This window comes from Diospyros lotus, chromosome 1 (assembly GCF_014633365.1).
Source record: "Diospyros lotus cultivar Yz01 chromosome 1, ASM1463336v1, whole genome shotgun sequence".
Taxonomy (NCBI): Eukaryota; Viridiplantae; Streptophyta; class Magnoliopsida; order Ericales; family Ebenaceae; genus Diospyros; species Diospyros lotus.
The window spans coordinates 45110274-45123951 of NC_068338.1; the positions used below are offsets into that span (position 1 = coordinate 45110274).

Below are 13678 nucleotides of genomic sequence, written 5' to 3' on the forward strand. Positions count from 1 at the left end.
AGAGAGTTAATAATACCATAAAGAATATACTCTAAAGCTTTAGTATTAATATTCTTAGTAATATCTATTAGAAGGTTATATGCGTACATTGCCCATATATTACATCTCTTCATTTATGCTCTCTTATAAAAACACACATTATTCATAGAAATATTTTATTTGAGAAATTTAATTCCTAAATGTTATTTGTTAATTCCTTATTATGTAACATCAATGTGGTAAATAAAGATTAAAACTTATATCACATATAATAATGATGTGTTCACATATACTTTGTCCATTTATTATTTAATAATCTTCTAATTATCTCTTTATCTTCATGATTCGAATTTTTTGAACTAGAGTTTAGATGAATTCTAAAATTTTAATTTATATTATTTTTTAAAAATAAACTAAAAAAAATAACAAACTAAGAATTTGACAAATTATGGACTCATTCATTTGAGATGTATAATTATGCCACGATGTTAACTAATACCAATTTTTTTAAATTATTCAAAAAAGTGATTGTCATTAATTAAAAATTTTTATTTAGGCCAAAAAAACGAGAAGGCGTTGGCCAAACATGCCTTTAAACCAAAAATCGGCGAACAGGGAGGGACATAAGGCCAAATATTCAAATGCCAAATAACCTAGCCAAACAGCGTTTATTCAAATCGAGAAACCCTCTTTCCTGAGAAACCCTCTTTCGGTTTCCACCGCCTTCGTCGGCTACTGCTTTTTTCTCCCGTCGTCTCCTTCACATCCGTCCGGCATCGCCGCCGCCGCCGCCTTCGTCTTCACGGAAACCACTGTCGCAGCTGTCGCCGTCGTCCTCAGTCGCAGTTGCGGAGGACAAGGCGGACATTCGCAGTCACAACCGTCGCCATAGAAGCGGGAAACCGACCGCAGTCACGAAGCTACTCGGAGAAGGCGAACGGTCGCAGCACGGAGAAGATAGATGCAGGCGGTCGTCCGGTTGGAGAAGGCAAATCAATTGGAGACGGTTAGAGAAGGCGAATCAGTCGGAGAAGGTGAATGCCCGCAGGCAATCGCAGGAGGAGAAGGCGGGCGGTCGCACTCGGTCGTCCTCACGGAGAATATGACCGTCATCGGAAACGGCACGGCCGGCTTCTCCCCCCGGCCCTTCAAACGGCCACCACCGGCTTCTCCCTTCGGTCCTTCGTCGCCGACAGCTTCCGGCCAGTCTCCGGTATTTCTCCGACGGATCTTTTTTCTGCATTTTGGTTTCTTTTCGTACATACATACAACAGAGTACTTGTACGAACTACGTATTTTTCTTTCATATACACGTATTTAATCTTGTATTGTACATACATATATATACCTACTATACATTTATACTTCCATACAGTATGAACAGAGTTATATATGTATACTGGTATGTATATATGTATTACCCGACACACACATACACACTGTTTTAACCAGAAAACAACCTTACTGCTCTGATACCAGTGTTGGGAAAATTGAACGGAAGCGGTATACAAAAAACCATAAACAAATGCAATAAAACTTACCTGTTTTCGCAGCCGAAATAAATTAGATCTTCAGGTTCAATCACTGGTTTGAAAACGAAATCATAGAGAATGGAAATCGTTTTTAACGCACAACCTAAAAGCCTAACTTCACGGAGAATGCTTTTTGAGAGTCTGCTTCTTTTCCTTCTACACAAGAAATCACAAGAGCACAATTCTCTTCACAGCCTTTCCAATTGTATAATTTGATATGTATACTAGCACACTCACGAGTATGCACATTTGATTCATCTGATGGAGGAAGTGGGTTCAACTGCAAAATTGCAGTTGTTCCTGATACTACTGCACATGGTGGTTGCAGATCCGGATCTGGACTAGAGCCCTTTATGGGTGGACTGACCCTGGTCCATACCCGTATTTATTACAGTTAGAAATCAAAGTTTATTCACCATGTTTCAGCCTAATCATCAGGTAAATCTCTCTGCAGCTTTCCTTAAGGTTTTGAATTCCTTTCTCCTGCTATCTTCAAAATTTGATCATGGAAAAGCAATGTATGATCTCTATGATTTTTTCTGTAGCTGATAAATTTTGTATATGGCATGTTTTCTCTTAAAATGTACAGCAGGTGCATTCTCTTTTCTAGTTGCTGGAGTGCAACTCCTGCTGGGTTTTAGGGCTTTGAAAATTTGTACTAGTGTTGCGTTGGTGCTATGTGTGTGTGTGTGTGTGTTACATCATTCATCTGAATTTTGGAGAGGGCTTTCTGTGTGTGTCTATGTGTATCTCTTTAACAAGAGTTGGGAGTTGGGTTTGGATGTGGGGGGTTCCATGCATGGTTATCTGTGTATACTTTTTCTTACAATAGATAATATAGTGAGACTCAAAATTGAGTATCTGTTATTGGGGAATGCAATCTTAGCTGCTAGCCTGCTAGGATCCCCTCTTTGGCTTAATTTGGGAAAAGCTGTGTTCTAATCCTGGGAACAAGCTGTTGTACTATTTTAAGCACAAAGCTCTTCAACCATTGATGGAAAGTTGGATGATGAATTGATCATATTCAGCTGAGAAGTCAGACCAACTTCTTGGGCTGAGTGACCAAAAGGTCACTCCCCGAGAAGTCAGCCTGACTCATCAAGCTAAATAACATTATCCGCCAAAGTTATGGTCCAGGGAAACAGTTAACCAGAGGTAAGGCATTTCAAAAAGCAGGATAAATGGATTCAATTATTTTTTATCAGGTTTGGCAGATAGAAAATTCAATTTAAAACCCAAGATTGCATTGCCATGGATTTGCCAAACATTACTAAAATGGTAAAAATTTAGTTGACAGATAAAGCGTGCTGCTAATGTTGAGACTGTGACAAATCTTTGGAGGGATATTTGCTTTATTAATAGCATCGTTTGGTCAATTGATGCATCAAATATGGAATTGGATGGGGGGCTATTATTTGAATACCTACATTTGATGTTGTTTGCATGATATTTTTGTGCAACTGTAGGTTTGCATTGCATGTGTTCTTATTTGCTTATTGTAAGGGAAGTAGAGTTTATAGTGAAATGGACAGAATTATCAATCATTTCTGTTTATCGGTGATTACATGCGCATGATACTCCTCCCCCACCCCCTGGTTGAAGGAAAAAGAAAAGAGTGCTGAAATAAAAGAAAAAAGATTGATATAAAAACTACTATTAGTGAAGTCAAATGACTTAGCAGATGATCAACAATTTAGTTCCTAATGTGCATTGCATCATAGCACGACTCTGGAAATGTTTGTTATAGCACTTAATTTATTCTGGACAATTTTTTCCCTCCTGACTCTCGACACTTCTATTCTTGTTGCTTGTTCATAGTTTACATGCAGTTGCCTCAAAGCAACACTTGACATTGATGATCTGGTGTTGACTGTTGGCAATATCAAGGAGAGAGTTCCTAATCATTTGTCATATACTTTCTATAAACCCACTCCCTTTTCATGGTTGGCATAAAAACAAAAAAGCATTTAGGAGGGAAAATGAAAATATCTCACACAGTACATAAAATAACATATCTGATTGATTAAACATTACACCAAAAGCAAGGAAATGCCATTGTGCTGGATGCATATCAATTTTTCAATGCAAACTGCAAAGTGAATGTGCCTGGAACTAGAGCCTCTAATTATGATCTTGTGGTGCTCGTCTTAGGAAACAGCTCTTAACTTTATTAGAGCTTTTCAAATCTAACTGATCTGTTAAGGATAAAAAGTTTTGCTGATACCCGAAGTTTCTTCAGTTATCATCTGAAAATAAAGCTTCTTAATTTTTTGAGAGCCTTGTGTTTGTGTGTTGATTAGGGCCTTCATAATTTATTTCTGTTTCTATTGATTCAACCTCCATTTGATGCTGGATGATCTTCACTATACAAGTATTATTTGGTTTAGAAGAAATAAATTGTTCCTATTAGATTCCTGATTATTTGCTTATTTCAGCTTCCCATCCATACAAGGGCTTTACCCATCCAAATTCCAACAGCACTGGAAAATGAGGGTCAGAATGCGTCCTCTCTTATTTCAAAGGATGGAATGCAAAATGGAGCTCTGTTTCGGCCAGAGACAGTTATATATACTTCTAAGGTTGTTGAGTATTATTTGGAAATTGCAGTATCACAATATTTTGATCAGTGGATGTCTGTGTTCATTTCTTATTGGTCAACTGGAGTAATTTAATGTTGCTGTAATCCCTACAGAAGCTCCAGGATGATCTAGAAATGCTGGGAAAAATGATAAAAAAGCACGAGGACAATATGAAAAGTTTAAAATCTCAGAAAAGCAGCATAGAAGAATCCATTCTAGATATACAAGGTATCTTTCTTTCTGTTTCTCATTTCATGTCACTGTTTGTGTATATCTATTTTAATGTTTAAAATACATGGTTTAGAATATCATTTTTGTTAAAAAGATATTAGATGGTTAAGTAATGAATTTGGTATTATCTATTTCTAATTTTGCTTTTGGATTTAAGTTTACCACTTGGGGTGACACAATTTCAAGCTTTACAATTTTGTCTTGATTCCTTCGTGCTAAAATCGTATGGAATAATAACTTATTCCATTGTATCTTGATTTACTAGATTAAGGAAATATATATATAATAAATCTCCTAAATAATCTCCAAGAATAACTCCTACTAACTCCTACTTTCTAGGAATAGATTTTACAATATTTAAATACTAATTTACGGATTAGTTGAGATAGATAATTGATAAATAGTTGTTGTTGATAGCCCTTATTTAGAGCCCATCTTCTCTTTATCTTCCAACACTCCCCTTCAAGCTGGTGGATAGATGTCAATCATTCCCAGCTTGCCTTTGAGTATTTCAAATCCCTGTTTTTGCATGGCTTTGGTTAATATATCAGCTTCTTGATTCTCTGTTGGTACATATGTGAGTCTTATGTCTCCTTGTACCAATTCTTGCTTGACAAAGTGTCTATCGATCCTAACATGTTTCATTCGATCGTATTGCACTGGATTATTCACAATACTGATGGCCGATCTGCTGTCACTGTAAAGAAATTTAGGAGATGTTGCTGGCATAGATAGGTCTTTCATTAACCGTTCTATCCATATTATCTCACAAATACTTTGAGCAATTGCACGATATTCAGCCTCGACACTACTTCGAGCAACTACCTGTTGTTTTTTGCTTCTCTAAGTTACCAGGTTCCCCCATAGCTTGGTACAATACCCTGATGTTGATCTACTATCTTCAATAGATCCTGCCCAATCAGAATCAGCAAAATCACAAATACTTCTATCTTGATTTTTCTTGAAGAATAGCCCTTTTCTTGGTGTTCCTTTAAGATACTTGAGAATGTGATAAGCTGCTTCCAGATGTCTCTTAGTAGGGAGATGCATATATTGGTTGATAATACTTACAACATAGGCAATGTCTGGCCTTGTATGAGATAAATAAATAAGTTTCCCTACTAAACGTTGGTACATTCCTTTATCAACTGGATACTCTTCTTTTCCTTCTTTATTCTTCCAATTTGGCTCTAGAGGAGTGCTGGTAGGTTTACACCCTAGTTTGCTTGTTTCCTTTAAAAGATCTAAGGTGTATTTTCTCTTAGTTATAAATATACTTTCCTTACTTCTCGCCACTTCCAAGCCCAAGAAATATCTCAATTCTCCAAAATCTTTTACTTCAAATGCTTCTCTCAGTTGTTGCTTTAATTTCTCTATCTCATGGTGGTTATCACCAATGATGATAATGTCATCAACATACACTATCAACATCGTTTTTCTGCCATCACTTTCTACCTTTGTAAAGAGAGCATAATCTACTTGTCCCTGCTAGTATCCCAGTTGATGTAAGGTATCACTGAATCTTTGAACCACGCCCTAGGAGATTGTTTGAGGCCATACAATGATTTTTTTAACCTGCATACCTTGCTTTTAGCATAATTTTCTTCGAAGCCTGGAGGTATTCTCAAGTATATTTCTTCTTCTAGCTCACCATTTAAGAATGCATTTTTTACATCCAGTTGATGTAATTTCCAGTCAAGGTTGGCTACCAAGGATAGTAATACCCAGATAGTATTTAGCTTGCCCACAGGAGCAAACGTTTCCTCATAGTCCAATCCCTGAGTTTGAGTGAATCCCTGAGCTACAAGTCTGGCCTCGAATTTGTCAATACTTCCATCAACTTTGTATTTTACAGTAAATATCCATTTGCTGCCCACTGTATGCTTGCCATCTGGTAAGTCCACAACTTCCCATGTTCCATTCTTTTTCAAAGCCCGCATTTCTTCCAGAACTGTAGCATTCCACCTATCATCCTGTAAGGCATGATATATATCCCTTGGAATAGCTATATTATCCAGGTTAGTAGTGAACAATTTGAATTTTGGAGACAACTTTGAATACCCCAAAAAATTAGAGATGGGGTGTTGTGTGCTGGATCTCACACCTTTCCTTAGGCCAATTGGAAGTTTAGGATCACCTGGATTATGTTCTTCATGCTCCACTCTATTTTGGATTTCAACATCACTTGAACTGTTGTTTTCTGGACTTATCACCGATGGTTCAAATGGTTTGGTATGCTGAGGATCGCGCGGTTTGCGTGAATACACTTTTAATGGTGGCTGATTTGCTGCTGGAACTATAGTGCTTTCTTTCTCTCCCCCCTTGATGGTGTAGGGTAGAGATATCAGACCCGGAACCATCAACTGTATTAGGTAGAAGATTAGGTAGAGTAGCAGGTATGAGACTGACCGGATTGCAATTATGGTCAACCTCTTTGGGGTTATTTTGGAAATATGATTGATGCTCGACAAATGAAACATCACAGGTGAATGAATTTTCGTGTAGGAGGATGATAACATTTATATCCTTGTTGTGTTGGAGAGTATCCAATAAAGATGCACTTGAGGGCTTTAGGATCCAATTTTGACTGAGGTTGATTTTGATGTATGAAAACATTGCAGCCAAAAATCTTAGGAGGAAGAGAGTTCAAGATTCTGGTATGATGGGGAAAGTTCTCAAGAAGAACATTCAAGGGTGTTTGGAATTTCAGAACTTTGGAAGGAAGTATGTTAATGAGGTAGGTTGCAGTGAGAACTGTTTCTCCCTAATAAGTATAGGGAACTGATTTTGTAAACATCAAAGCCCTGGCTGTCTCAAGGAGGTGACGGTTCTTTCGTTCTGCTACCCCATTTTGTTGAGGGTTGTATGGATAAGAGTTTTGGTGAATAATACCATGCTCGAGGAGGTATTGATTGAATTTATTTGAAAAATATTCTCGGCCATTATCAGTCCGCAAGATTTGTATAGCTGATTGAAAGGCATTTTGGACCATTTGGTGAAAACTTTTGAATAAAGAGTAGGCTTTGGATTTGTCCTTCATGAGAAATACCCAGCTAACCCTAGTATGGTCATCTATGAATGTAATGAACCATCTAGTGTTAGTGAGATTAGGAACCCTAGCTGGCCCCCACACATCACTATGAATAAAATGAAATGGTTTTGAGGGTTTATAGAGGTGATGTGGATGAGAACTCTTAGTGTGTTTTGCAAGGATACAATTCTCACACTTAAAATGCTGAATTTTATTGCTGGAAACCGATGGGTACAAAAAACGAAGATACTCAAAACTAGGATGGCCTAATCTTTGATGCCATAACATAATGTCCGAATCTGAAAATGTAGCTAAAGAAAATTGAAAGTAAGACCTATTTCCAGTAGAATGATCAGGACTTGAGATCTGGTAGAGCCCCCTGCTTTCCTCAGCATTGCCAATCATCTTCCCCGATGATATGTCCTGAAAAACACAAGAAGATTGAGAAAAAATCAGTGCGCAACCTCTTTCTCTTGTTATTTTTTTCACAGAGAGCAGGTTACATGTTAAATTGGGAATATATAGAACTAATTGTAACACTAATCCAGATATATATGTAGTCCCTCTTCCCTTAGCCATAGAGGTTGTACCATCAGCCATAATCACAGCTATTCCTTGACCACTTGGTTCAAAATTAGACAAAAGTTTAAGAGAACCTGTCATATGGTCTGTTGCTCCAGTATCTACAATCCAACTGGTAGAATTGGACATTTGAGATAATAAGGAATAGCTTTTGTTACCTGTTTTTGCAAGGGAAATAGCTGAGGGGTTTTCACCTTCTGCTTGCTGGATTTTTGTTTGACTGAGTAGGTGTTGTAAGGCTTCAATTTGGATTTCAGTTAGAGAAATATTTGTTAGCGTCCCTTTTTCAGCCTCAGTTACATATGCAGCTGGTCCTCCTCGCCTTTGATTCCTTGGTTTCCATCCTGTCGGTTTACCATGAATTTTCCAACAGGTTTCCCTAGTATGATAGGGCTTATTGCAGTGGTCACACCACTGCCTATCTTTTTGGATTTCACCCTTAGATGCTGTTGGCTTCATCCGATAAGTGTTTACGGTAGAATTTTGAGTATTTGCCTCATATAGATTGAACAAAAGCTGATAACATAACCTTTCTCCTGCTTTCTTCACGCCTTACTTCAGCAAAGGCCTCACGCAGGGATGGAAACGACTTTGTCCCGAGCAATCTTCCTCTTACTTCATCCAATTCCAAATTCAAACCATGAAGGAAATTGAAGACTTGTTCTTTCTCCACTATCTTGCTATACTTCTTGCTATCCTCTAAACATTCCCACTTGATCTCATAAAAGAGATCCATCTCTTGCCATAAGGTTGTTAGAATGTTAAAGTATGCTGTAATAGAATTAGAGCCTTGTCTGGTGGTTCGAATATTTGATCGAATTTGGAATCTTTGGGCGGTGTTCTCTAAATCAGAGTAAGTCTCCTGAATTGTTTACCATATCTCGCTTGCTGATTTGTAAAACAAATAAGTCCGTCCGATGCTACGTTCCATGGAATTAATCAGCCATGCCATGATGATGGCATTCTCGGCCTCCCACACACCGGAATTGGCTGCATCAGAGCTGGGCTTTGGGATATCCCCTGTCAGGTAGCCCTCGCATCCTCTTCCGTGGATAACCAACAACACGGATTGGAATTACTCTCTGAAGTTGGTTCCATCCAATTTGTGTTGGGTGATCTGAAGCGAGTGACTCTCAGTTGCCATTGGGTAGGTTGGAACTTGGGTGGTCCTCGTGGCCGGAAGAAGATTCAAAGCTGTGCTGGCTGATGGATTTTCTGCCATATCGCAATCAGAAGAGGCTGATATGAACTAGAGCTCCAGCGCTCAGAAGTCACAGGTAACACGCTCTGATACCATGCTAAAATTGTATGGAACAATAACTTATTCCATTGTATCTTGATTTACTAGATTAAGAAAATATATATACAATAAATTTCCTAAATAATCTCCAAGAATAACTCCTACTTTCTAGGAATAGATTTTACAATATTTAAATACTAATTTACATATTAGTTGAGATAGATAATTGATAAATAGTTGTTGTTGATAGCCCTTATCTAGAGCCCATCTTCTCTTTATCTTCCAACACTTCGCAATCATCTTTGATTGACTTTTATTTTCTCTTAATTTTTGTCCCTGACAATTATCATCTCAGTTAGTCTTGGGAAATATTATTCATCAAGTGTTCCCATGATGAATGACGAGGGTCATGCCCATGAGGAAAGTGAGGAGGAAACAGTACAAAATATATTAAAGCACGAAAAATCTGCAGCTGGTGTTTTGTGCTTGCTGAAAGCTCGTCATGGCAGTCAGGCTTCTCATCTTCTGTTGACCAAGGATGTGCTGGGCATTGTTGCTACCCTTGGACAAGTGGATGATGACAATCTCAGCAGGTTTGTTAAGGAAGTTGCAGTTGATCATATTTTTAATTGTTTACTCTGGAATATGTAAGCTGTTGATTGCTCCTATGTTCTTAGTTGCAATTGATATTGTCAGCTCTGTTTGCATGGCCATTATAAAGAACTAATTTTTCAACACCAGTTATGTATAGGGTTATCGATCTAATATCTTTATGTGGAAAGTATTCCATATATTGTTAGGTTTATGTTTATTTATTTGGGCCTACATTGATGTATTGCCAGTTCTCATGTTAAGCTGGCTCTCTAAGTCTCTGACTGTAATGTGTCATGTATTGTGTCATATTGTATGCTGGGAACTGGTACTCATGGAATCTCATTGTTAGTAGTAATCTGTAGTATACTCTGACATCCTTTTGTTTTCTAACTCTGGAACCAGACTTCTCTCGGAATACTTGGGGATGGAGACTATGTTGGCTGTTGTCTGCAAGACTTACAGCAGCGTTAAAGCTCTGGAAACATATGAAACAGATGGTTCAATAATTAAAACTTCTGGTCTCCATGGGCTTGGAGCTTCCCTTGGGAGACCTTTGGACGGTCGTTTTATTGCCATCTGTCTTGAGAATCTACAGTATGTTGCTTGTCATCTTTCTTTTTTTTTTGGCTGGCTGAAGTACTTATTTGGGGTTGGGGATAATGTAAAAAAATTTCTTTTGTTCTCAGACCATACTTTGGTGAGTTTCTGGATAATGATTCCCAGAGGAGGCTTGATCTTCTAAAGCCAAGATTACCGAATGGAGAATCCCCACCCGGCTTTCTAGGTTTTGCTGTGAATATGATAAATATCGATAATGCCAATTTATCTTGTCTCACTGCTAATGGGCACGGCCTTAGGGAGACTCTATTCTATAACCTGTTCTCCCGTCTTCAAGTTTACAGAACAAGGGCAGACATGCTACAGGCTCATCCTTGCATAAGTCATGGAGCCATATCTTTAGATGGTGGGATGCTAAAGACTACTGGTTTGTTTTCTCTTGGCAATAGGTAAGAATCTCAGCTAATAGGGAAGGATCTTTTCAATTATGGTATTATAAATCCTCTCCATGTCCTCCTCTTCAATGTATATGTTTTCTTGTAACTAAGAGATCCCCATTGTATATTTTTAACATAAGCATCCTTAAATTAAGATGCCTATCTATACCCTTTTTCTTTTCCTGTTTTTGTTGGTTTTTTTGTAACTAAGAGATCTCCGTTGTATATTTTTAACATAAACATCCTTAAATTAAGATGCCTTTCTGTACCCTTTTTCTTTTCCTATTTTTGTTGGGATAATTGGATACTCAATTAATGTTTGCTTATAAGGGAAAACTTGTTATGGCTGCTCTAAAAATATTTGTTGGGATATTAGAAGATGGTTCTACAGTGTATGGAGAAGATTGCAGTTAGTTATGATGAATACAGATTGTATTTATCAGTTGTTTGTTTGAAAGTGATATGATTGTCAAATTTGGTTAACAATTTGAAGTTTACAAGGCTTACTCTTTATGTCTAGAATTCATATAATCTCGTTCTCACTGGTGTAGAAAAAGTTAATTTGATCCCGCTTCTCACTTGCATCATTCTTGTTTACCGGACTACACACGTTAAATTTGAACTGCATCAGCATAAGCTTGTATTCCTCTTCTTATAACTGTCAATTCTAACTTTGATATTTCTTTCTGGCATTGAATTGTTCATCTATCTGATATAAGGGAAGACATAGAAGTGAAATTCCCCAAAGGCCGTGGGACGTCAAATTTGTCGAGTCATTTTGAAACTGAAAGGCAACTAAAGGAGATGACATGGAAAAAAGAGAAGGTATTGAAAGATATGCTGAGTGAACAAGCTTTACTGGAACATGCAAGGTCCAGTTTTGAGACCAAGAAACAGGAGTTTATCAAATACCTGGCAGAAAGCTCATCATATGCAACACAGGTAATCATATCTTAATTGGCAAGCATAATGGTTTACATATAAGTCTTTATTTAGTTTTACTAATATTTGACAAGCGAGCAAATAAAGGTGTTGTATATAATATGGCCATAACTTTACTTGTAACTGAGGAGGGGTAGATGAAATTGTTATCTTACATGCATTTTACATGTGAAGTCACCGTAAATTTCATGATCAGAATCAAACTCCCTGCGGACCCCACAAAAAGAGTGGGGAGGTCTTGGATGTAAGTTGTTACGTGCTTTTGTTTTCATTCTACCATCAACTTGATTCTTGCGATATGTTCTATAAAGCATGGACACTCCCAGGGCTTCCATGCTAGTGTCACTGGCTTGTAGGACACTTTGATGCCTCTGATACTTGTCAGTGTGTCCAACACTTTCTTAAATTTTTTTAAAAGGATTCAGGATGTGTACACTTCGAAGACTAAGAATTGTTAAAAGGCCTTTTTTTTTTTTTTTTGATACCCCATTTTTCTGACTTGACAATTGTGCGATTCTTTTGTTTTTTCCATGTTTTGATTGCATTACTGTTCATTTTTCACACTTCACGCTTATGTACTCTTTATCTCTTAACATTGACTAGATTGTGAGGGACGAAGAAGAAGATGACTGGACATGGGTTGATTGCTAATTAGATTAGAGTTATTCATTTGGAATTTTGGCTTATGAAATTTAAAATGCATATTTATGAGTTTGGAATATAGTTTTGATAGTTTAATATGCCATTAATATTATAAAAAATAATTTAATTAACTAACATGCCTCAACCTCGTTGTATCCTACTTTTTTAAAAAGTCATGTCACATGTCCCTGTGTCCATGGTCATGCTTCATAGAATATAGTACACATGGAATTATTCCCTTGGCGTTTTATATCAGTATTATATCTGAAAATGTCAGTACGAAACTGTATATTGAAGGTGATGAAACCATATTTGATAGGGATGCAAACGACTATGTTCATTTTTGACAGGATAGTTTACCTTCTGGGACTTGTTGATGTGAATGGCCTTATGAGCATTGCTTTATGCTTAAGGTGGTTCTATTTGTTTGATCTTATGTTTGTGATAAATTTTAAGATATTTTCTTCGTTAACATGCAGCCGCAGACATTGTCGCCAAGATGATATTGGCGTTGAAGAATGAAACTAATACATGAGAAAGTGGCCAGGATATATTTGACTTGATTCAAGCCCAGTCTTTTGTCAACTTGCATTCAATATCTTCAGGGACATTCGTTTCTGGTCCCGACAAAAAAGTGCATCTTCGTGGAGAAGCTTGGGGTACATGTCTTTTAAGTTGAATGGGAGAAACTGTTTCTTCAAATTCTCATTCTGGAGGGGCAAGATGGTTAAACCATGTGTCCTGTGTCCTGAGTACTTGCGGAAGATTCTCATGGTGGTTGATTGTCTGCTAAAGATGGAGTTTTGTGCCGAAGAACTAACTGCATGGAGCCGCAATTATTTAGTAAATACTGTGTCTAGAATTGCATCCATGATCCATGACTTCTTTTTCATGTGCAGCATAGAATCTTAGTAATCCATGTCTCTTGTTCTGTAATTTGTAGGCGTCTTAACAATGAGTACTTTTTCGTCGAAACTACCGAGTCTCAGATTTCATTCAATCAAGTAATCTTGAATCTTGATCAAGATTTTCTGCCCTTGTAAGGCGGGGCGGAGAATTCATGGTACTTCGATTTTTTCTTTTTCTTTTTTTTTCCTTTTTGGTGTCAATTTCTTCAGTTCCCATTGAAGATAAAATACTTAAAACATGATTAAAATAATTTAATTACTTAAAGATGGCATAGACGGACACATTCCTAGCCAAGAGAACATTGTCTGGATTTGGTAGTTGGGTCCTTTTAGATCGAAACAAATATGGGTCTTTGGTTAGATTATACGAACGGGCACATCTCTAGTCAAGAGAACAACGTTTGGATTAGGTAGTTGGGCCTT

At 37.4% G+C, this 13678-nt stretch overlaps 1 protein-coding gene across 5 annotated transcripts; it reads left to right on the plus strand.

Moving 5' to 3' along the window:
• Nucleotides 1-618: 618 nt before the first annotated feature.
• LOC127801623 (protein DEFECTIVE IN MERISTEM SILENCING 3-like) lies at nt 619-13413 on the plus strand. 5 transcript variants are annotated; one of them, XM_052336914.1, is made up of 9 exons: nt 1046-1192; nt 1806-1949; nt 3947-4090; nt 4204-4318; nt 9530-9767; nt 10171-10362; nt 10455-10775; nt 11483-11705; nt 12827-13413. In XM_052336914.1, the coding sequence occupies exons 2-9, from the start codon at nt 1929-1931 to the stop codon at nt 12848-12850; spliced, it is 1278 nt and encodes a 425-aa protein (XP_052192874.1). In that variant the 5' UTR covers nt 1046-1192; nt 1806-1928; the 3' UTR covers nt 12851-13413. The 5 variants fall into 5 exon arrangements, with proteins under 5 accessions (XP_052192866.1, XP_052192860.1, XP_052192874.1 ...); XM_052336923.1 differs by having other exon boundaries at nt 1066-1192; nt 1783-1949; XM_052336931.1 differs by having other exon boundaries at nt 1067-1192; nt 1840-1949.
• The last annotated feature ends 265 nt before the right edge of the window (nt 13414-13678 follow it).

Coding starts and splice junctions, on each gene's coding strand:
- LOC127801623 (XM_052336900.1), top strand. CDS start 941: ATGCAGGCGGTCGTCCGGTTGGAGAAGGCAAATCAATTGGAGACGGTT. Junction 1,193..3,946: donor CAGCTTCCGGCCAGTCTCCG/GTATTTCTCCGA, acceptor TGCTTATTTCAG/CTTCCCATCCATACAAGGGC. Junction 10,363..10,454: donor ATCTGTCTTGAGAATCTACA/GTATGTTGCTTG, acceptor TTTTGTTCTCAG/ACCATACTTTGGTGAGTTTC.